The sequence below is a fragment of the Myotis daubentonii genome, chromosome 4 (genome assembly GCF_963259705.1).
Source record: "Myotis daubentonii chromosome 4, mMyoDau2.1, whole genome shotgun sequence".
NCBI lineage: Eukaryota > Metazoa > Chordata > Mammalia > Chiroptera > Vespertilionidae > Myotis > Myotis daubentonii.
This window is the reverse complement of record NC_081843.1, coordinates 113,416,889-113,441,364: the sequence shown is the minus strand read 5'-3', so window position 1 is coordinate 113,441,364 and position 24,476 is coordinate 113,416,889. Positions and strand designations below refer to the sequence as shown.

At 49.7% G+C, this 24,476-nt stretch overlaps 1 protein-coding gene and 1 pseudogene across 4 annotated transcripts in view; both read right to left on the bottom strand.

Moving 5' to 3' along the window:
* Nucleotides 1–24,476, bottom strand: part of PARP8 (poly(ADP-ribose) polymerase family member 8) — a 141,557-nt gene that overhangs the window by 71,634 nt on the left and 45,447 nt on the right. For 3 of the 4 annotated variants that reach the window (XM_059695002.1, XM_059695001.1, XM_059695000.1), the window contains exon 3: nt 1,025–1,062. The exons of the other annotated variant lie outside the window; for it this stretch is intronic. In XM_059695002.1, coding sequence (XP_059550985.1) covers nt 1,025–1,062 — 38 coding nt within the window. The remainder of the gene's footprint in view (nt 1–1,024; nt 1,063–24,476) is intronic. 4 annotated transcript variants of the gene reach the window in all.
* LOC132234031 (U2 spliceosomal RNA) lies at nt 12,283–12,389 on the bottom strand (annotated as a pseudogene).

The following is a 24,476-nucleotide window of genomic DNA, read 5'->3' as shown; positions in this document are numbered from 1 at the left end:
GGCTTGTATTCTTATTTATTAAGTAATGCATTATTTTCCACACAAACAACTGTACACCTACTTTCGCTCCACGCTGTATACGTGAAACACAGGCAGTTAAAATGGGCTATTCTTTGCATTAGATTCTTGCATTATACCCTTCTCACTGGGGTAAACGAATCCAGTCATGTGATCTACACCAAGTCAACAGAGCTTGCTTCTGCTCCTGTTCAAGATAACAGTCTGGGTACCATTCGTGAGAAGCATCTTGTTGACATCTCCCAGTTATCGTGGCGTGAATGTCAGCGCCTGCACCTCAGGCTCTGCTGAGCTTACAGGGAGCCTGGAGAATCGGCTGCCCTACAAGAAAGATGCTCGTTTGCTTTATAGAAAAGTGGGTCTGCAGGGCTCTTACAACCTGTCTCCGGGGACGAGCATGTGGGGGCCCGGTCACGTGTTTCAGGACAGTGAGGGCAGCTATGCCTATGGAAGATGCCTACTGCAGGGCATCGCGGGCTCTGGATTATTGGGTTCAAACCCATTCTTCCTTCACTACCAGGTCATCGTTCATCTGCAAAAGGGGGAAATGATGGGAACAATCGCGTAGCAGCGCTGGGAGAACTGTTTATGTATCTGCTCAGAGAGATGAAGAAAGGCTTGTTATTTTTAGCTGCTACTATTATTTTAGCTGTTACATTTTTGTCCATTATTTTTACATTATGAAAAGTCAAATGATGTTCCAAAACCAACAACTAAACCAGGTCTTAGAACGTTTAATTGCAAGGAGGTAAACATTGAGGCTGACGCTATCACAGGGCCCAGCACCCTCCTTCTCATGGGGAAACTATCTGGACTCCAAACTGCATCCCAGGATGGGATGTGCACCTCACAGGCATCGGCAGGCTTCTTCTGTCTGTATGTCGCCCCTGCCAACGCTTCGCCCCTAAGTACAGTGATATACAGTTTACGTCTCCAGGAGAAAGAAATACACAAAGGAATCATGACATAAGCATTTGTGCTAAGAATTAAAAGAAGAAAATCATACCTGGGTAGTCTTCAGATACATGTACTGAATAGGATACACTGTTAAAACAAGAAAAGAGAAACAAGGTCAAGTTACTGCTATGGAAGAAATGCTTTCCTATATAATAAAAGCCTAATATGCTGAGTGTCTGGTCATCTGGGTGTCCGTTCAACCAATCAAAGTGTAATATGCTAATGATATGCTAAGGCCACTCAACCACTTGCTATGATGTGTACTGATCACCAAGTCGACTGGTCGACCAGGTGCTATGATGTGCACTGACCACCAGGGGGCAGATGCTCCAACTGGTAGGTTAGCTTGCTGCTGGGGTCTGGCCGATAAGGACTGAGCAAGACGGGCTGGACACGCCCTGGAGCCCTCCCGCAGTCCCTACCCGGCTGGCCCTCCCCGGCCCCAATTGTGCACCCGTGGGGTCCCTTGGCCTGGCCGGTGCCCTCTCACAATCCAGGCTGAGGGACACCCCCATCCCCGCTGCCGCCAAGTGCACAAATTTTGTGTACTGGGCCTCTACAAAATAAAAACCAAACCCACACACCCATTCATTTACATAGATACAAGTCTATACGATAACATGCAAAACAGACCAGAAATCCCCACATTAAATCGCTCGATTCATCAAGAAGCACTTCTTGGTAACTTGCTATGAGTCAGACACGAGTTAAGGCCAAACAGGACTTAAGTAGAAAAAAATCAGGAAAATGACTTTGAATGATTGCTTCGGAGGAAACAAAGACGATGAAACAGGATGACTATGGTAGACAAAGGAAAGACAGTACCTTTTAAAAAGAATTTTCTTTTTATTTTAAAATAGGTTCACACGAAGTTGCAGGTAGCACAGGGAGGTTGCACACTCCTTCCACCCAGCCCCCGCACTGATCACACCCACATACCCTCCGGACAACAGCAAAGGCAGGAGCAGGTGACAGCTCCACGTCCTTTTAGCACCCCCACCGCCAATCAAGATGCAGACTATCCGACCCCACATTTCCCTCGTCCGCTCACCTCAGTCCCTGCACCCCACATCCTTCCAGCCGATGCTCCGTCTCTGTCACTTTGCAATTCCAAGGAGATTCTATAAATGGAACCCGGAGTACGAAGCATGACAGTATTTTAAGATTTGGGTTTTCTGGAGAAATGACTGAGCCTGGCACTATTTAGAATACACTGGAGAAGGATCGGAGGAGGAGGCTGGTGCAGTAAAACATGAGCCCTGTCCGTGGGGAGGTTTATGAGGGGGAGGAGGAGGCAACACCAAAAGGCAGACATTGCCCACCCCCTCCCCTCTCCCCTATAACCCCCCTCCCCACCTCCCTTCTCCCCCAAATCCCCCCACCCCACCAGCCTAACCACCCCCCCTCCGCCCAGGGCCCAGCGCAGGGCGTCCTGGCCCGAATCCAACGCCAAGAGTCACAGGAGAACACAACCACGTCACTGCAGCCTGACAGGCCGGCCCCGGGGAGTCGTCTTCCCATGATTCCGTCCTCACGCAGGGGACTGGGCTGCGCAGAACGAAGTCATGACGAGGCAGCCCTCACGCATCCCGGGTGACAGCAGCTGGGCCCCTGCCAGGCCACACTCGGCACCAGTGAGTCAGTCCCGGCAGCCCAGCCTCCCAACCACCAGCGGCCGCTTCCTTTTTCCCCAGGCCCTGTCTCCATCCGGTGGCAGCCTCACTGGTTCGCAGGCCCCCCCTCCACTGGGGGAGCCGCTGCGGTGGGAGCCACGGTGGGAGCCACGGCCGCAGGGGCCGGGGGCCAGCTCCGGCCTCACTAGCCCGGGGGCCTGGGGACGTGATCTCTCTCAGCCTCCTTCAGTAAAACGGCAGGACCCAGACCCGCCTCCCAGGCCTGCTGGGAGGACTGAACGGCCTAACAGGTGTCGGGCCGCAGGACGACGCTACACACACGGGCGCAGGTGCCAGACACACGGTGCAGACACCGGGCACACGGGCGCAGGTGCCAGACACACGGTGCAGACGCCGGGCACACGGGCGCAGGTGCCAGACACACGGTGCAGACGCCGGGCACACGGGCGCAGGTGCCAGACACACGGTGCAGACGCCGGGCACACGGGCGCAGGTGCCAGACACACGGTGCAGACGCCGGGCACAAGGGCGCAGGTGCCAGACACACGGTGCAGACGCCGGGCACACGGGCGCAGGTGCCGGACACACGGTGCAGACGCCGGGCACACGGGCGCAGGTGCCGGACACACGGTGCAGACGCCGGGCACACGGGCGCAGGTGCCAGACACACGGTGCAGACGCCGGGCACACGGGCGCAGGTGCCAGACACACGGTGCAGACGCCGGGCACAAGGGCGCAGGTGCCGGACACACGGTGCAGACGCCGGGCACACGGGCGCAGGTGCCGGACACACGGTGCAGACGCCGGGCACACGGGCGCAGGTGCCGGACACACGGTGCAGACGCCGGGCACACGGGCGCAGGTGCCGGACACACGGTGCAGACGCCGGGCACACGGGCGCAGGTGCCGGACACACGGTGCAGACGCCGGGCACACGGGCGCAGGTGCCGGACACACGGTGCAGACGCCGGGCACACGGGCGCAGGTGCCGGACACACGGTGCAGACGCCGGGCACACGGGCGCAGGTGCCGGACACACGGTGCAGACGCCGGGCACACGGGCGCAGGTGCCGGACACACGGTGCAGATGCCGGGCACACGGGCGCAGGTGCCGAGTCCTCGGCAGCTCCCAGGACCCACGTGAGAACGTGCAGGAGAGAAGTTCCGCGTGAACAAGGGCGCCCGGGGAGCCCAATGGTCTCAGGATCACAATGTCCAGGTCACATGTCTCACCGGCCGAAGCCGCCCTGATGACCTCATTCCGGCTGTGCCATCCGAGGGGGGGGGGCACATGCATTTCCCAGCGCAGCGCAGAGGCGGAAGCCCCAGGAAGGACCCCCGCAGCCCGCACCGCAGGGAAGCGGCTCACTCCAGCCGGGCTCTCGGGGAGCGGTGCGCAGGGCAGACGTGGCAGATGAGCCGGAGGACCTGCTCGGTGGGGCAGACGCACGCAGAATGCCTGTTGGTGGCGGCTGAAGGCGCGCAGGCCTCCCCCGGGCACGATGCTGTGAGGACACGTCTCAGCTCTGCGTCCACTTGCAAGACCACAGCTCAGACCGGAGGATGGGGACCCAGGCCGCGCCCAGACCACATGGGCTTCCTGGAGCAGAACCCCTCAGCACGCAGCGTCCCCTGCCCCTCCTGGTCCCACGGCAGGAAAGAGATGCCGGGCGCCCACCTCCAAACCAGGCCTGCGTCTCCTGCGGGAGGGGGTGTGGGCGGCTGGACCTCACATTTGCTGTTTCACTGCCATGCGCTTCCCAGACACGCATCACCCCTCACGATCACTTGTACCTTCCACATGTCTTCTCAGCAGCCAGGTCAGCGAACTACAGTGCCCTCCTCCTTCACTGCTATTAGCCACCAAGCACCTTGTCTCTCACGCAGAGGGAGGGATTTCCAGGGCCCACGGGGGACACGAGGTCTCACCACCAGCTACTCACAGCTCGGCTCACTGGCCCCAGCACCCACCTGTCATGGATTTCTTTGCTTTTGCTTCTCAATTGTTTTCTCAAACCCTCACACCTTTCCAACACCACATACCATGCCCTTCTGCTGTCTGCATTCGGGTAAAGTAGATGATCACACGGTTCCTCCCCCAGGCATCCCCCAAGTCTGGCTCCCACCCGCCCCCACCCCTCCTCCTACCCCCCCAACCTACAGGCTCACACTTCTCTCCGGGCACCAGAGAGAAGGAGATGTCTGTCCCTTCGTGTAAGACTAACCCATCTACATGGCTTATGGGTCCCAGAAACCCACACTGCATGGGGGACCTCGCTCTATTAATTTAATCTAACTAACGGTTCCAAACTTGAAACTCATCAGAAATCTGTAAGCATGGAAATCCAAAAAGACGGACTCAGACTGATATTAATGGCAGCACAATTTAAAATGAAAAACTGTCCAAGCAGCAAGAGTGCCAATAATACAATTACAGAAACCGTTAGACACTCACAGTGTAACACAAGGTAAGCGGGAGAAAGGGATGGTGTGAGACACTATGGAATGGAGGAATAGGTGTTTCTGATACACTGAGGTACATACAAAAATGTGGACAGCTGTAACATGTTTTCAATGAAAGTGTGTACACACACATCTACCACTCTATACTGGCAGAAACATGACTGAAGAAATAATGGCCAATTTTAACCCTGGTTATCCCTTGATTACTGGATAAAGGGTATCTTTACTCTGCGTGTCTGTACTATTTCAATCTTTGTAAGAAGTGTGTATTGTGTAAAAGGATAAAAAGCCGCTAATACAGTCTCCCTTCACCTTGCAGCCTTTTCTCATGATCACCTGACCTTCCCTTCCTCTTAAAGTCGGGTTTTGACGGAATATTCTATCCGTCGCCACTGCCCCTGCCGGAACGTGCACCTGCCAGTCTGGCTCCCCCCTTTCCTCCCCCCCCCCCCCCGCCCTCCACTAGATTCTGCTTCTTCAGTCACCCTGGCCGGTCTTTTCTAGTCCTTTCTTACACGGGTTCTCAGATGCATTTAACAAAAATGAAGACTTCTTGGGGGGCAGGAGGGAGGGGGGTAAGAGATCAACCAAAGGACTTGTATGCATGCATATAAGCATAACCAATGGACACAGACAACAGGGGGGTAGGGGAGGCCGGGGGATTGTCAAGGGCGGGGGGAAAAAAAGGAGACATATGTAATACTCTTTGTAATACTGTAAGCAATAAAAAAAAATATGAAGACTTCGTGCAACCCTCCTCCTTAATCCCTGACCTCCCCCTCCCCGGAGCCCCTCCCGCTTCTGGGGGTGCTCCTCCTCCTCCTCTTGACTTTGACATGACACCTGTCATGTCTCCACATCTCAATGCTGTTCAGCCGCGCGGCCCGCTCCACACAAGTAACGCAACTCCATCCAGGAGTCTCTACCGACCAAGAGCCTCAAAAATCCCGCATCTCCAATCCACGCAGGCAGCTGCTTCTGTTTCTTCACACTGTCCACAGGACGATCTGCAAGCAAACTGAACCCACACACAAAACGGAGCTCATTGCCTTCTTAACATTCAGGTTCAACTCAGCAGATTAAACGCCAAGAGGTTCGGGGTCGGTGGCAGCAGCGGCGGCGGGCAGGCACGATAGGCCTGCTGACCCGGGACCACTCACTCACCCCAGGGCGCAAGCCCTCGGCCCCCTCCGGGCAGGGACACGGCTCTCGCAGCCGTGAAGGGACCTGGGGACGAGCATTCCTGAGAAGCACCTCAAGTGATTCTGACGAAAGCAAGCCCTGGGCCTGGTTTCGCAAAAACACAGCTGCTGAGTCGCAGAATGAAATTCCAAGTCCTTGGCGTGTCCCCCAAGGTCCTTCGTGATCTGACCCCCAACTGCCCGACCAGCCGCGGCCCCGACAGTCACCGCAGACCCGGCGTCCCGCCGTCTCGAGTGCTGCCATTCCCGCCACAGCCCATTCTTTCCACACGAGGAAGAGGAGCCGACGGTTTGGGTCTGAGATCGGGCTCTGCATCGGCACCTGTGTGACGGCTAGGGAACAGCCACGCTCTGCCTGGGGTCCCTCACCTGCAGCTCCGACCCCTCGGGGCTGTCGTGAGGAATAGGCACGTCAATACGCGTAAAGCGCGTAGAAGAAAAAACACATCCAGGTATCAATAAACACCAGCTGCTTCATGAATAACTTTCCTATCATTCTTATTGCTCCTGCACAGACTGGCTTTCCTACATGCCCTCTGCCCTCAGGACGCCAGCTCAGGGGTCATGCCCTCTGAACCTTCTCCGACAACCCAGCAGACATGGCTGTTTCCCCCGCCTCCCCCCGACCCACTCACCTGGACATTCACTGTCCTCCTGACTGAAGGTGCAGACCAAACACCATCCTCAAATGCCCAGGGGTCCAACACAGTCAGTCACTTGCCACTCAGGGAATCATTTCTGAACAAATCGTAACTTTTTCCAAAATTACCCACGGCATACCATGACGGTCCTTGACAGAACACCTACTACCCGGACAAGTGTTTTAAAAGGTGATAAAAATCAGCAAATGCTGGTTCCCAAGAGCTCACCTGTAGGAGCACCCCCCGCCTTCTCCTCGCGGCCTTCTGGGGAGGACAGAAAGGACGGGCTCTGAACGCCCCATCCATGGGTGTTCTCTGGATTTCTGTTTCCTATTCTGCACGGTGAGGGCGATACTTGCATTATCACCAACCCTCATAGAATGGGATGAAATTCAATCACAGGATACAGGGGGAGAACATGGAGACGCTCCAAAAAATAAAATAAAGTAAAATAAATAGCCCGGCTGGCGTGGCTCAGTGGCTGAGTGTCAACCTATGAGCCAGGAGGTCATGGTTTGATTCCCTGGCAGGGCACATGCCCGGTTGTGGGCGCAATCCCCAGTGTGGGGTGTGCAGGAGGCAGCCGATCCCTGATTCCCTCTCATCATTGATGTTTCTCTCTCCCTCTCCCTTCCTCTCTGAAAGCAATAAAAAATATATTTTTTTAAAAAATAGAAGCACCATTTTCAATACAAAAGAGTAGAAATGTTAGCATTTCAAACTGATGGGCAGTTTGCCAGCTGACTTGGCAGGAGAGCTCTACATATGAAGGTCTTCATAACCTTCTCCTACTTTGAAAGTAGAAAGGAAGGTCAGTTCTCCAGACAGGAGAGGGCAGTGGTGTGGAACATGTTTGATCAGAAACTTGAGGCAACGTCACCTATTCCATGCAAGGAACACGCATGTTTTATCCACGGTCTCTACGTCCACTGTGCACACGCACCCCCTTCCTTACTCATTGAGAAGACAGGACCCTCCACAGGGACGCGCATCGTCCCGCCAACAAGATCCTTCCACTCCCCTTTACGAAGGTACAGGGTGAAGGCGCCAGCCCGTTACACACTACGCTTCTCAATGATGCATGAAGTTCCTATTTTCAAAGCGTTTGGCTCACCCTTAAAGTTACACTTTCAGCACGTGAAGTGACAGATCGAAAGGAACGGCATCCGTTTGTTTGATTTTTCGGGAAGTGGCCAGTCAGCAACTCCAGTGCTTAAATCTTACACTGCAGGTCACATGCTCGGCTTTTTCAGCAAACTCACTTCTCAACAGAGACGAACTTGGAAGGCCTATGCCAACCGTGATCAGAAACCTAGATGCATGCTCTATTTATGGTATTAATACACCATATGGTCTGAGCACAGTCTTCCAATTATCCTGCCTTGGTCGGAAGCAAGCGCCAACAGTATATTTAAATGAGTAAAGTTCCGCTTCTTTCTCCTCCTTTAGTCATAACCAGAGAAAAGGAGGTCACATGCAATCCCAAGGAGCTGCGAGCGGGCCAAGCACCCACACTACATTCATCACTTACAAATATTATTCCTATATTTCTTCCTCAGGAGCTTAATGTTGGGACTTCTCTGCACAGTTTGCAACTATAACTAACCCAGCATTGTTTTGACAAATATTCACTAAATGCAGATGCCCTTGCCTCCTGTTTTACATTGAAGCTCAAGTTATAAATGGAAAAGTGTTTACAGCTGCTGCAGAAGATTCACGCGGCACACCACGACTGAAAAGCTAAATGTGATGGAATGATGCATAACCGCAGTGAGGTTCTGTTGGGGCAAGAAAACACCTTTTAAGAAAACACTATAAATATTCACAGATAACTGCAATAGGTACTGAGCTATTGCCTCAGCAACTTTCTCAAATATTTAAGGTACATAAAAGCAGTTCCTCCCAAAATAATCTCTTGTGAAATGTCAAGCACAAGTGAGTGTGTGTGGATTTAAGTTAAATTTATTGTGGCAACATTGGTTAGTAACATTATGTAAATTTTAGGTGTACATCAAGCGTAATTCTAAATGCCGCCAAAGACCCTAGGATCCAACCGGTCTGCTTGTCTGGTGTCTTCCGCACTGTCCTGCGCTCTCTGAGCCAACAAAACAAAAAGGCCCCCTCCCGCTCCTGAGCACGCCATGTGCCTGGCCTAGAATTCTCTCTCCCTCGCTCCCACTCCTTTCTGTCCTGTTAACTCAAAGCACATATCACCGCCCAGGAAACAGCTTTCTGATCGCCTTTCTAGTCACTGACTAGAAAGCAGTGACACTGTTCGTAATTACACACATTAATATTTGCTTCCCTACTAATCTACACTAATAAAAGAGAAACATGCAAATTGGTGTCACTCCGCTACGCCCACCAGCCAATCGGGATGAGTATGCAAATTAACCCAACAAAGATGGCGGTGAATTTGCATATGGGAGCAAAGATTGAAGTCTCTGCCCAAGTGAAGACTGAAGATGACTGAAGACTGAAGAGGCTTGGCTTCTCCGCTGTGGCCGGAGCAAAGGCCTGGGTCCCAGGTGCCGGAGGAAAACCCGTGCCAGCAGCCAGGGGAAGGAAGGCCTATTGCACGAATCTCTTATTATTAATATTTGCTTCCCTACTAATCCTATATAATAAAAGGGTAATATGCAAATTGATCCTAAGAGTGGAACGACCAGTCACTATGACGCTCAACGCAGGAGCTGCCCCCTGGTGGTCAGTGCACTTCCGCAGGGGGAGCGCTACTCAGCCAGAAGCTGGGCTGACAGCTGCAAGCGTAGAGGCGGTGGTGGGAGCCTCTCCCACCCCCAAGAGCTGCCAGAGGGATGTCTGACTGCCAGCTTAGGCCCAATCCCCCCGGGAGCAGGCCTAAGCCGGCAGGTGGACATCTCCTGAGGGGTCCCAGACTGTGAGAGGGCACAGGCCAGGCAGAGGGACTCCCCGCTCCCTGAGTGCATGAATTTCCGTGCACTGGGCCTCTAGTCTATTATAAGATTAGAAGGCACCTCTGCCGTCTTCACCACAGTATCCCAGCAGCTACCATATAACTAGCACATAGTAGGAAGACTGGAATTATTTGTGGAATGAATGTTTATTTAAAATGTATAAATCCACCCTTTGACTCAGTGGATAGAATGTTGGCCTGTGGACTTAAGGGTCCTGGGTTCGATTCCAGTCAAGGGCACATGCCCGGGTTGCAGGCTTGATCCCCAGTGGAAGGCATGCAGGAAGCAACCAATCAATAATTCTCTATCATCATTGATGTTTGTATCTCTCTCCCTCCCTCTCTGAAATCAGTAAAAAATATGTTTTAAAAAATATAAATAAATAGTGTAAATCCAGTTATCTTCCAACTCGTAATAATCTGCCTCACAAAGTTCCTTAGCAAAGGTGATGTGGGACACAACCTGAAGAATGAAGACCATGGACATTGGAATACGAGGCCTTTACAAGCGTGTGAACCTGAGAAAGTGGAATTGGCTAACTCCTTCTGCTTATTGGTTTAATGAGACGGCTGCTACTTCCTGGCATTGTCAACAGGATTAAAGGGAAGGTGATGTGTGGGAGAAAGAGCTGTGTAATGATGGGAGATGATCAATGAAAATTTCTCAACTCCCTCCCCTCCCCCCAAAACTCAAGTGTGGGAAGAAGCAAAACAATTCTGCCAGGGACATCCACAGGCCTCCGGCCTGTCCCTCGGCGCTTCCCTCCCTGCTGCGGGGGGGGGGGGGGCGCGGGGGGGACAGTGGGGGGAAGCCCTGGGTCTGCAGGAGACCCCTCTCCCAGGCAGGGGCTAGGGGGATGGGCAACCCACCAAGCCCCTCAGAACAGCAGTCTGTTTCCACCTGCCTGTGGGCCGCCGTGGCTGGTGGAGGGTGGTCTGTTCAGAGGAAAGCTTGGGACTTCAACTTAATGGTTTGGGGAAGGGACACGTCCTCCTTCTAACCCCCTCATCGCCTCCACCTCCCCCCCCCCCAGGTAAACAGAGAAAGGCAGAGCTTAGAAAATTTCAGACAGAGGCAGACCAAACCAAACCCAAATCTCATCTGCGAAGCTTTCCTCGGGGGAACAAATACCTTTCCTCCTACTCGTGGAGGCAGCATGAAGTGTCCTCGCTTCTTACAACCGAAATCTCCCTTGTTTGTACACAGACCTATTAAGGTGCGTGAGGCACTTGGACGTAAACATCTATGGGCCATTTAAATTTAAAAACTAACAGCTATCTAGCCTTGATTTGATCTCATAAGTTTTGCCTAGTTATCTTAAAGTAGAGACTATACTAGTGATTTATTTAGGTGTGTCAGTAATATTCGTGAATTTTACGAAGCGTGTGACCTAAAAACAACGATAATAAACTAGATACTGCACAGCAAAAGTCGCAATGTCCCCAGTCTGATTATTTTTCTGTTTGCCAAAGAGAAGTTCATTTGTTTAAGGTGCAACACTTTTTCTTCCTTGTGGTTCAATGGTGTTGTAGCCCTTCAAAGGCGCTTGAGTCGTTGTGCTGTCTCTGCTGTATGGACATGGACGTGGGCTTGGGAAGCTGTACTGTCCCCCACTCTCCCTGTTTCTTTCTGGGCCACAGCCTCCTGGGAGGCGAGCGGCTAAGCCGGAGAGGGGTGACACTTAGCCTCCACAAGTCTTCTGAGCGCTCGCTAAAAATCGTTTGCCTTTCACTCTTCAGCAAGGCTTTGAAAAAATGATTCATCCTCAACAGATGCGTGTGAAAGGTGTAATTATTTGAAAACAAAGGTACTGTGCTTACATCTGACATATTTTGATCACAAAGTTCATCGATTCCTATTCAATTAGCAAATGCAATTCATTCTCAAGCCAGTGAACATGTAGCTAAGAGACAGCCCCGCACCTGCAGGAAGGCAGCCATGCAGACGGCTCCACCAGGGGAAAGGTGGCGGTTGAATAAAAACAGTCACAATCCCAATGCCAGGCCTGAATCCGTGTCTACCCTGGACACCAACGTGCCCATTTCCCCTGTGCGTGCAGACAGCTCCCTCAAGGCACGCTCTGCTGGCGTTAGCGCCAATGAAACAAGAATTACTAAGACTGAATTCACTGATGCGACACTTTTTGGTGCAGCAATGTGCACAGATGTTGCTGTTTTAATATTGTTTTCTAATGGACATACAGGGAAGACGCATCTCTTTTCCCTTTTTTTCAGCTACATTTTCAATTTTGCAGACACTGCTTTTATAAACTAAGATGAACTGTTTCAAAAGAACACCTAAATCTCACTGGTCCCCCCAGAATTCAGAAACTTCTGATGTGTCCTCACTCTTCACGCCGGATCGTTATTTTCACCGGTTCAATAAGAAACAACCCCCCTGCCCCCTATTTTTTTTTATTTTTTTTTGGCCAGGATATTACTGGGCACATCAATTGTGTAACCTAAGTTATGCCCCAAATGGCATATTTGATAAGAACAGATACTACACTTGATCTTAGCCAAAAGGCCGAGAAGCGATAACAAATGGCATATTTGAAAATGATTTTCGTTTCATCAGAAATGACGAGCAACTACTGAGGGACAAGGACTGACTTGACATGTGTTACTGGCGCCTACAAATCTCTCTCGAGAAAACAGGCCTGGTACCGGCTGACAGGTTCCCAATTCCCAAGGGTGAGCAAGGCCACTTTGTGGAAGGACCCTTTGAAAATGCTGGCAGCTCCACCAGCCAGAAATTCACCCCATCGCATGGTTCCCAGGAGTGCAATCTGCAGGAGACAGTTTCTTGGTTTTTTTCTAGCCTCAAAGAAGCAAATAAGAGGCTTTTGGAAGTCCAGTGCAAGATTTCTTATGGAAATTTCTAGAGAGAAGCTAATTCTGTCACCTCGATAGCTCATGGTTCAAGATCTGCAAACTCAAGGAGGCTTCTATGGCCATTGAATACTCTCATGGCAGCTTTTCCTGATGAAATTACTTAGGATCACAGGACGACGACTATAAGGAAACACTGTCAAGAACTTGAAAATGGCCAAAAGGGATTCTAGCCATTTCCACTGGAATGCTGGGCTTGTATAGCAGACCCTGCAGTGACCAGCGATTCTAAAGGGGCTTCTGGTTGCCTGGCGGCGTGGCTCAGTGGTTGAGCATCAACCTATGAACCAGGAGGTCACGGTTAAATCCTTGGTCAGGGCACAGGCCCAGGTTATGGGCTCCATCCCCAGTGTGGGGCGTGCAGGGGGCAGCTGATCCATGATCCTCTCTCAGCATTGATGTTTCTCTCTCTCTTTCCCTCTCCCTTCCTCTCTGAAATCAATTTAAAAACTAAAATAAAAAATAAAATAATAAAAGGGCTTCTGGTTGTCTCAATGATTACTCTTTGGGGATAAAAGCTAACGTTGTAAAGAACTGATCATAATGTAAATGATTCCTGCGCATGGCATTACAAATGAGTTTTTTTTCTAGTCAAGAATATGTATCTCAGTAAGTTAAATGCCCGTACCTCCAATTCTCATTTGAACTCTCTGTAGTATGCAAATATAAGCCAAGCAACTCTGGAAATGATAAATAAATGCCTCCTTATTTAAGATTAATCTAGTCCCTAAACTGATTAAGTCAGCTTTATAAACACTGTAGAATTTGCTGGAAATCCTTTTGGTTTGTTGAAACATTAGCGGTAACTGAAAAGTTCACAAAGAGAGATTGTTTAATAAGTAACAGTGCATGTATGACAGGCATCCTGCAGTCACTAAAGGATACATGCCATGACCTGTAGTCTCAGGATGCTATGACCCTGCTTTTGTTAAAATTTACATTTATATGTATTTATTAAAATACGGATTTATAGTTGTATAGGGGCCTTTTGGGGGGGAGAAGGGGAGAAGGGTATGCTCTTTGGGGGAAAGGTTTCTTGGATCATTGATGATTGTTATTGTTAATGGTATTTACTCTCTTCTATTTTTTTCTGGAATGAACTGCATTAATAGTAATCAAGTGCATAGGGGAAAATGATTAGGATTAACTTTAAAATGATTCCAATAGGAGTCCATTCATTCATGAAACAGGGGACTCCTCTGCCTCCGGGCTGGGCCCTCCACATCCTTCAGGAGCCAGTTCACATCTTCACCTTCTCAGGTCCTCCCTCCCTCTCAGCTTCCGGCCTCCCCGTCCAGCCGGGCCCAGGCCAGGTGCTGGCCCCTTCCTGTATGAACCCTCTGAAAATGGCTCAGTCCTCATTTGCGTGAATACCAGAGCCATGCCTCCTTCTCCCCCTACCTCTAGTTTCTCTGTGTATCTTGGCCACCAGGGTGTCCTTGGTGCTGAAGACACATGCATGCTGTCCCCTAAGGGGGGCTCAAAATATACACACAGCTCCCTGGCCAGGTACACTGGATGGTGCCTAGCACGTGGGAGAATAAGAAGTATTCATGTCCCATCGAAGTCAACCTAAGCCAGTGGTCGGCAAACCACGGCTCGCGAGCCACATGCGGCTCTTGGCCCCTTGAGCGTGGCTCTTCCACAAAATACCACATGCGGGCAACAACATACAAACCTGACTTACCCAAACTTTCCAAGGAGATGCAAGGCATTGTTCACATTAGTGTTTGTCAGTCATTGTCATGACTTAATTTTATGGATATTGTAAGGTAATTGTAAGGAATTTAATTTTATCAATAAATAATATCGTTATTAAGTATGATATCAAGTTTTATTCAACGTACCTATAGTTTAAGACTTAAAACTTTAAGTAAAGTTTATTAAGTTAATTTTAGGGAACATTGTGGAGTGAAAGAAGATGTAGTGTTGAGGATTGAGAAAGGTATGTTGAGATGGTTTGGACATATAGAGAGGATGAACGAAAGGAGATAGACGAAACAAGTATACAAGACGAGTGTGGATGGGAGAGTTGGAAGGGCTTGACCTCAGCGAACGTACCTCCATCAGATTGAGGACGTTTTTAGTAAAGGCCAGCTTAGGAGTACCCTGATTAAGTTAATAACAATGTACCTACCTATATAGTTTAAGTTTAAAAATTTGGCTCTCAAAAGAAATTTCTACCGTTGTACTGTTGATATTTGGCTCTGTTGACTAATGAGTTTGCCGACCACTGACCTAAGTCAATGAGCATGACTCTGTCTAGAAGTCAGATTTTAGAAGAGATAACACTCAGGGAACACGTTTTACACATGTAATATTTTAGGGGATCGAACTGGGCCCATAATGTGTCTGCATGAGCCGGTCACTGTGAGGGAATTTGATGTGGAATGCTGTGAAACAAGACCACCGGAGTCACACGCCTGTGTTTCCACATCGCACGCAGAAGGTTCGAGTGCGTTCATCTGTCGTTCAACATGCTCCCCATCATGAAAATCTCACGCGTGCTGTCTGCCGCGCTCATGATAAAAGCTGAACAAACAGCAAAGGGCACGTGACGTCCCTGAAATTTCCATATTTGCAGCCACGCGAGTGTGTTTCAATAAATCCCGGAGCCCTCTGTCCCAGGAGCCCAGCAAATGCGGCGGGAACCCCATTCCAAACCAGCGCGGAGAGACGCACAGCAACAGCTGGTGAAATGTGCCCTCACGGCAAACCTTGTCCGGGGTGGCTTTCTATGGGAGCCATGCCTCAGTGACAGCACTGGCACCGAGGCTCAGGGCGGTGGTGTGTCTGACTGGCTCTGCAGGCATCATCTTGCTATTGTTTGGATTTAAGGGGGGCATCAGTACCCCAGTGCCTCAGCTGCCCTCCCTAGGCCATGCGTGTCCGCCAATAAGCTGTGCGCTAACACCCTTGGTTTGGGCGCAGTGGATTCGCTCCACATCCAGGGAAAGGCGCTTCCCTGCCTCTAAAACTAGAGACACCTCTTAGCTCCGAATTCAGCCCAGGGAGGAACTTCCCAGGGTGCAGCACGCAGAGAAAGGCGGGGAGGGGCGGGGAGAGCAGGTTAGCTGTCACGGCTCAGTCCCTTTGACACAGGAAATGTGTACTAGCAATCCTGGGGCATTCGCACTCTGGTTGGGAGTCATACAGTTCTAAGGACATGAAGGTGGAGAGAAAATCAATTTTACCTGATAGTCAACACATTACTGACAAACGGACTTGCTTAAGATGATTATGCAATTTTCAGCAAGCGGCTCGCCGACATGCTGCTGTCATGTAGGGCTGAGCGTGTGTGGCTACCATCACTCTCCTCGCGCAGTGACAGCCCCAGCACATGGAGACCCGGACCTTCTACTTGTCCCCCAGCACAAAGGCCTCTTCTTCCCCTACCCCCTTTCCCTTTCTTAAAGGAGCCAGAGAAGGAAAATGATGGCATTTCCTTCATGAGGCTCTTCAACCTCCATCTCTACCCTCAAGAGACCCTTCATAGGTGACTATGAATTTCACACATACCAAGTGAAAAAGATAAATATCCTTATGGGATCTGAAATAAAACCTCCAGGAAAGGGAAGGTAGAGTTCAACATGAAAGGCCTTTACTAGCATCCCTCTTATCTTGTATTTTGATTGATTAATTGATTGATTTTAAGAGCGAGAACATCCATTTGTTGTTTCACTTATTTATGCATTCATTAGTTGTATGTGCCAGGATGGGGGATCAAACCAGCCACTTTGGTATATTGGAACGAGGCTCTAACCAACTGCCCTACCTGGCCAGGGCTATGTTTTTATATTTAATACTAGAGGCCCGGTGCACGAATTCATGCACTAGTGGGGTCCCTCGGCCTGGCCTGTGGGATCAGGCCGAAACCAACTCTCCGACATCCCCCGAGGGGTTCCGGATAGCGAGAAGGTGCAGGCCAGGCCAAGGGACCCCACCAGTGCACAACTGGGGCCGGGGAGAGACGCAGGAGGTTGGCCAGCCGGGGAGGGATTGTGGGAGGGCTCCAGGGTGTGTCCAGCCCATCTCGCTCAGTCCCGATCAACCAGACCCCAGCAGCAAGCTAACCTACCAGTCAGAATGTCTGCCCCCTGGTGGTCAGTGCACATCATAGCGACTGGTCAACCGGTTGACTGACTGCTCCCTGGTGGTCAGTGTATGTCATAGCGGGCGGTTGAATGGCCTTAGCATATCATTAGCATATTACTCTTTGATTGGTTGAACGGACGACCGGACACTTAGCATATTAGGCTTTTATTACATAGGATAATTTTATCATACCTCCCTCAAGATTTTCTGATCCTCCCACATTATTTTTCATAAAAAGTCTGTCACTGAAGCTGATCTTCCTCATTAGTAAAGTTACCAGTTCCTGTGCAGAGTGTGAGAAAAGCAAGGAGAGGTGCCACGCGGGACAAGGCGACTGAGGAAGGCCTTAGTGTGTAACACTTGCGACCCAGACGCTGCTGACCACTATGGGCTACAGGAAAAGGTGAACACATGTGAGATCCAGGTCGGAAGGGGATCCGACGTGGCAGGAGAACAGGCAGGCACACTGAGTGTTAGCATGAACCTCACACAGTAAGAAGAGATTGAAAATGGCAATGAAGACATCAGATTCTACCACAGACACTGACAAAATGCCTTTAAAATTTTAGGTGTAACAAACTGTGTGGCTGAGAATCAATTATTAATGAGCCATTTTCAAATTATTTAACAATCACTATTTCTGTCTCTGGATATAGTTTAATTGAAATCGAAACATAAACGCTGTTATTGCAGCTTAATACAATCTTTCAAAAACTGCCTTATGATAAAATAAGAATATTAAGTAAAAGTCAATCAATCAGGAAATCAATAAAAAGCTTTTTAAAAACTATCTCAAGAATTTTTAATTATAAAGTTCTTTTAAGCAAGAGAAAATATTTTTCGATCGTTATTGGTCCTAGCGATTTGAATTTTTGGTTCTTTTATAAAAGTCAGTTGGAGGTGCCCTGGCCGGGTCGCTCAGTTGGTGAGAGCGTTGTCCGGACTCACCAAGGCCAGGGCACACACAAGAGCCTACCAATGAGGCATGAGTCAGTGGAACAACACATCGGTGTTCGTGTTTCTCTCCCTCCCTCCTCCCTTCCCTCTCTCTCTGTCAAAATAAAATTTAAAAAGTCAAGTGGACCCGAGAGTCCCATGCGCACCATCTGTTATGCCAGAAACAAGTGTTTGATCCACTGGAATCAGCGCCTATGACCACAGACAAAAAGTAAAAAGCACTGTGACGTGAACATTATTCCCTTTCATTCCTGTAGCCGTTACCAAAAAGAGATACAATTCTGCAGAGTCAAAATTGTGGGTCATTTGCATTTGTCATTAATTTTTTTTTTTTTTTTACTATTTTGCTTTCAAAGCCAAATTACTCAGCAAAATGTTTCCAAACCAGTCCGTTCATTCGCTTTTATGCAAATATCACTCTGCATAGCAACGATTTCTACTTGTAATTTCCTTTAACCATGTTTAACACGTCTGTGCAACACGCTGTTTGCATCCAGAGCTAACAGAAGGCCGGTTTTGAAATTCAGAGGCTCGATGCACGAATTTCTAGGGATAAGTACTCTCATTTGTTTCCTGTCTGTTAACATCCTCTCCCATAATGCATGTAGTTTATTTTTCCAGAATCTAATTCCCACTTTTCTCCGGAGCAAGCACCAAATTGCTGTCTACTTATTGCACTGCATTTCCACTGAGAATAGTAAGAAATAAAAAACCATTATTCTTATGCTTATAGGGCTAACCCTTCAGGAAAATGGATGATAAAGATCACACTCGCTTATCTGGATCCCCAGTGGGTACATGTGCTCTGAAATTCAAAGCTTTTCATATTTTAGGAATGCGCCAGGGTGCATATTTCACGCCTTACCCTAATGACCAGTGACACGGCGGCAGAGAGATACATGAGTACTGTCCCCACTACAAATAACCCCCTGTCCATTCCTATCCATTTGCCTCTAAATATGGGCCCAATTTATTAAAAAAAAAATTGTTTACATTTTCAGAGCTTTTTAGATTCACAAACTCTGGGTAAGGAACTGCATATAATCTATATATTTCAACTTCTTCTGCCTGGAAGTATGGCTCATGAAGTCATGTCCTGTAATTAAGCAAGTACAAAACTGATTATAACAAGAAAGGAGCGCATGAGTACCTAAGCCTGGAGCCCTGTCCCTATGCTTTCCCAGTAACTGTACCCAAAGAACATGACAACATCTAGAGGGGAGAATGAGCATCTCCCGTCACCGTAAGACGAGGATGACTGACCTTCGTGCTGGGAAGGACAGAAAGTCGTCTAGAGAACCTCCACCCGGGTTCAGCAAGCCCGCCGCCTTCCTCAGCTGACAGACAACCAGGGACACACCGCGCCCCCCCACCCCCCCCCCTCCCGGCCCCGCGAGCCAGGCCCGCGCAAGCACAGCACCTGCGGCGCGTCTCCTGCTGCCCGCGTCCATCGGACTCCGGGGCCGCGGAGGGAGGAGCGTGCGCCTTCTATGGGGCAGGAGAGCAGAAGGGAAGTCCATTGAGGAGAGAAACTCAACATGGAGCGGCTTGTTCTGATCGCACCCTCCGAAGGCCAGCCGAAGAATAAAAGGCTTCGGGAGTGGGGGGAATTATTCACCCAGGAAACAGGACCTTGACTTCAGGGTGCCAGAGCGAAAGAGAAGTCAGTAACTGCGGAGGCATGCCCTCCTCTTACTGATGGAGAAACCACATCTACAGGATGTGAGTTCCTCGTGGAGCAGCGGTGAGCGAGGCTGACATGTTCCCCGTCGCTGGCTTCTGGTGAGGGTGCCCCCGGGCTGGCGGTGGCAGGAACTTCTGATTCCTCTGTGACAAGACCTAACCCTTCCTCCTCAAATGCTCCTGGCACAGAGCCGGCAGCGGCAGCCAGCCCCGTGCCCTGCCTTCAGGGACCCCTCGTCTCCTAATGAAAGGCCCCGCCCGTGCCGCTGTTTCATGTTATATTTCACCTGCGATCATTACTCACAAAAGAACTTCATATTCTGAAAGTTCAAAGTCGACCTCGAAGGAAAGCACTTCAACTCTAACAAAACATCCCCCAGATCTCTGGCACGGAATCGGTATTTTATCAGCGGACGTGCCGGCTGGTAATCGCGCGGAGATGCAGTGCTGTCAGGTCAGCGTCCCTCAGGAAATAAAAATGGCTTTGGCATGTATAACGCTACAGAGACGAACAAGGAGAAAAGTTATAAAACCAGCAAAATCCAGTTGAAATTCTTCTGCCACCTGCATGGATGACTATACGCTTTGTGTTTTTTAGAATCTATTTTAATTTTAAAAGAGGAAATATACCCAGGTGCTTGCTCTAATGGTAGTGGACAAGCAAAAACATGTCTTAATACCTTAGCTAATAATTGCCATATGCGTTCGCTTTAAGAAGCATGTAACGTATCTGTTTGACTACACTTGCATTCTCAAATGCTTCTAGCTCTTTCCTTTCCCCACATCACGTTCTAAAGGAAATTGTGTTCAGGTAAATTCTGTTCAGGGACCGTTAATAAAAGACAGGAAACGTTTCAGAGTCCTCGTGAGAACTTCCCCCCCCCCCTTCAAGCCCATGAGTATCCCCATTTGAAGCTGCAAGGTGACAAGAAGCGTACGGAAGCCGTCATCAGCGTCAAGGAGTCCGAATTTATCGGGAAGGAAAGGGAGGAAAAACATCTGAGACGACTAATCTGCAACAGATTGATGGACGGTGAGGTACTCAGATCCAACCACAAAGAAATCACTCAAGAAGAGTTCACTTTCTGAACGGAAAAGAGAAATAAATTCATTCCCAAGACACTCAGAAGACTGTAGTCAAAAAAACGGACCATCTATCTGGCCTCTTATTTTATCGGTAAGGAAACTAAGGCCCAGGGAAATCTATTAATTTTCCCTTCGCTACACAGCACGTGGTCCACAACTTAGCTCTTGTTTGGTGCAGGTGCCTCTCGTGAAATCTGACCATTTTCACAATTATGTCACTGCATTTGTGTAGCACATTTATTAACATGCATATGCAGCAGAACACTGGTTCTTGATCCAACTCAGCAATCAATCAATAAACCAATCAGGAAGTGTATTTAACAGCCGAATGTGAAGAAAAAATCATGTTCCCTCTGTATATTGTTTCCTTAGCAAAGCGACTTATGTGGATAGAGACACGTCTGATTCTATTTGGCATCAGTTTTGCAAACCAATATCAGTTAACAAAGGACGGCGCCGATCACGACCAGGTAACTGTTGAAACTGTTTTGACTTAGTCCCAGCTGCCAAAGCGACGACAGCACAAACCTGTCTAATTTCATTGTTTAAATGAATGGGGTTTTCACTTTAGAAGAGGAGCAATTTTCGGCCACTACACCTTTGTATGCGCACCGTGAGACGGGGCCACAAAACTGCCACATACTTTCGTGCATTTATGAGAGAAAAAAATGTTTGGACATCCAGTCAGTCTGAATGAAAAGGAGCCACTGTTTACCTTTTTCTACGTCAACGAAGATCTTTGACTTGTCTCGTCCCATTACTAAATATCTTTCAAAGTTAGCAGACAGGTATCTCCAATATGAAAGCATATGGGAAAATTCTAAAGTACTTCACATAAAATTTTATTTTGAGTTATATCAAAATCACACTTTATAAATTATGCAACATTTCATTAAACTTTGCTGGAGGAGACATCCACTCACAAATATTTAAGTTCCTTTACATTAAAGTGTCTCAAATATTGAACTATTGGTTTCACGCTCTCTTTTGGAAGCATTTCCATATCAGCCATCCTCGGAATAGAAAAGCAGCCAATTCTGGGAGGGGACTATATGAAAGTCTCACAGGGGTGCCCTGCCCCCGCCCCCCCAAAAAGGAAAAACTAGTCTGTGCAGTCAAGAACTGAGGAAGTTGTAGGACCTTAATTTTGAAAGTGAGATTCCTATAAAAGCAAAAGCCCGCTTGGCTGGTGTTGCTCAGTGGTTGAGCAACAACCTATGAAACAGGAGGTCACAGTTTGATTACCGGTCAGTCCTACACATGCCCAGGTTTCAGCTTGATCCCCAGTAGGGGGCAGCTGATCAATGATTCTCTCTCATCATTGATGTTTATCTCTCTCTCTCTCCCTCTCACTTCCTCTCTGAAATCAATAATACACACACACACACACACAGAGTGGCCAGCTTATGACCACCCCATCAGTACTTCGTTGGGCCACTTTTTGCCTTCAATACTGTGGTCATTCTTCTTGGCATTGACTCCACAAGATGTTGAAAGGTGATGCGAGGAATCTGACACCATGCCTGATGAATAGCACTGTCCAGTTCTGTGAGATTTGATGGTGGTGAAACCAGCTGCCTGATGGCTCTTTTAACTTCGTCCCACAAATGCTCAATTGGATTGAGATCTGGTGATTGTGGGGGCCACCTAAGCAAGGTAAAGTCTCCCTCATGTTCTTGAAACCACTCCTGCACAATACGAGCACCGTGGCTTGGCACATTGTCTTGTTGGAAGAAGCCATCTCCATTGCGATACGCCATCAACATGATAGGATGAACCTGATTAGCAAAGATACTTAGGTATGTTGTGCTATTTAGACGTTTATAATGGTCTGGCCCTCTAGCAACTTAAGCGTGGAATTATAGCTAATTTGTCTACAAATGTCAGGTGGTCATAATAATCTGGCCCCTCAGTGTGTGTGTGTGTGTGTGTGTGTGTGTGTGTGTGTATTTTTTAAAGGCCCAACATAAAAACAGTTTAATCAATAGCAGAGGAGAAGCGAGCTAACCATCAGTTAAATTCGACTCCGAACCCTAGACAGGAAAAAGAATGAGAATGTCAACTCTGAAGACAGCATGCAAATATCAAAATGACAAGTTTCTCAGGACTCAAAACGCTACTATCAAAAAATCATTTATGAGTTGATTCATACCAGTAGATAATTCCAAGTCGATCCTTCTTTAGGTCACGCTCATCGCGTCCTCCGGTCACCTCCACCCACTCTGATGCCTAGACTTGCAATACCCATGAAGCCTTTACACTGCATGCTGTCAGTTAATAGAGGAAACAAGACAATGGCTTAGCAACGTTCATGAGGATTGAAAGGGAAATTAAGCCTTCATTTACTTGCACCGAGAAAAACGACGCGGCACTAATGAATGCTGACAATGTTCACGCCTGCCCAGCTCCCTCCCAAGACCTTTCTTCTCAAATATGCCCGTCCTCACCCATCCCCACGGCTAAATGACCGAGGCAGCAGCCAATGGGTCCTCCGGTTCCGGCTGAAAATACTCCCAAAGCAGCGAGCGGCTTTATAAATGTGACGGATCCTCAGCCTGGGAGAGAAGTGGCCTTCACACTCCGAGGCCAAGAGTCAGAACATGGACTCCACGATCAGCTCCCACCAGTTACTCACAGTCCGACCCCACGTCCGACCGCGCGTGGAGCGAATGGCGGCTGAATGGACCAGACAGGCCCTGAGCGCGGGCGGGTCCAGCGCAGGGAGGGAAAACAAATGACAATATCGCCGGGAGAAACGAACCTGCCGTCAGGACAGGGGAAGGAGGACTGCCCCGCGCCCCGGAGAGAGCGAGGCCGGGACGGAAGGAAGTTCCCCAGGGAACGCGATGCGGGGGCCGAATCTGCAGCTGAGTCAGAGCAAAGAGCTGGAGCCCTGGCCGGTGTGGCTCAGTGGATAGAGCGTCGGCCTGCGGACTGAATGAAGGGTTCCAGGTTCGATTCCAGTCAGGGGCATGTACCTTGGTTGCAGGCACATCCCCAGCGGGGAGTGTGCAGGAGGCAGCTGATCCATGTTTCTCTCTCATTGATGTTTCTGACTCTCTCTCCCTCTCCCTTCCTCTCTGTAAAAAATCAATTAAAAAAAAAAAAAAGCAAAGAGCTGGAGGACTTGAAACGCACCAGCCTCACGCTCCAAACTTCTCATTTCTTAGCCTGCAGCTCCCACCCAAATGCGAAACCCAGACACCCTCCTGGCAGCGACTCATCTCCTCCTCCAGGTGCCTGTGGCTCCTGCGGCCCACACCCGCCCGCACGGCTCAGCGCGCACCTGATCAACCTCAACGCATTTTGCCGAAAAGAACGGAAAGCAACCTTACAAGGCGTGCAGACTGCCTGAAGGATTTTCCTTTAAACATCCAGGCCAGCCCGGCCGGCGCGGCTCAGTGGTGAGCATCAACCTGTGAACCAGGGGGTCATGGTTCGATTCCAGTCACGGGCACAGGCCCGGGCTGCAGGCTCCATCCCCAGTGGGGGGTGTGCAGGAGGCAGCTGATCCACGATCCACTCTCATCATGGATGTTTCTCTCTCTCGCCTTCTCTCCCTTCCTCTCTGACCAGTAAAAATATAATTAAAAAGTAAATACAGTCCACACGCACCGTTGCCCAAGTTTGCTGGGAGCAGCTGAGGCAGAGCCCACACACGGAGGAGTCAGCTGGGGGGATGGGGTGCCTCCTGCACGGGAAACCCCGCCATGGGAGGCGGAGCTGGGCCGGGCTGGGCGCACTCCTGGCGCCGGAGAGCCACGCCGATCACGCGTGTCCAAGTGTGCCCCCAGCTCCGTGTACAAGGCAGCAGCTCCAGTATTCACCGCCAAGCGGGAGGTGGTGGTAAAAACACTCCGTCCAGCCTGCCGACGGGGAGCTCAGCCTCCAATGACGGCCAAACCTTCGTGAA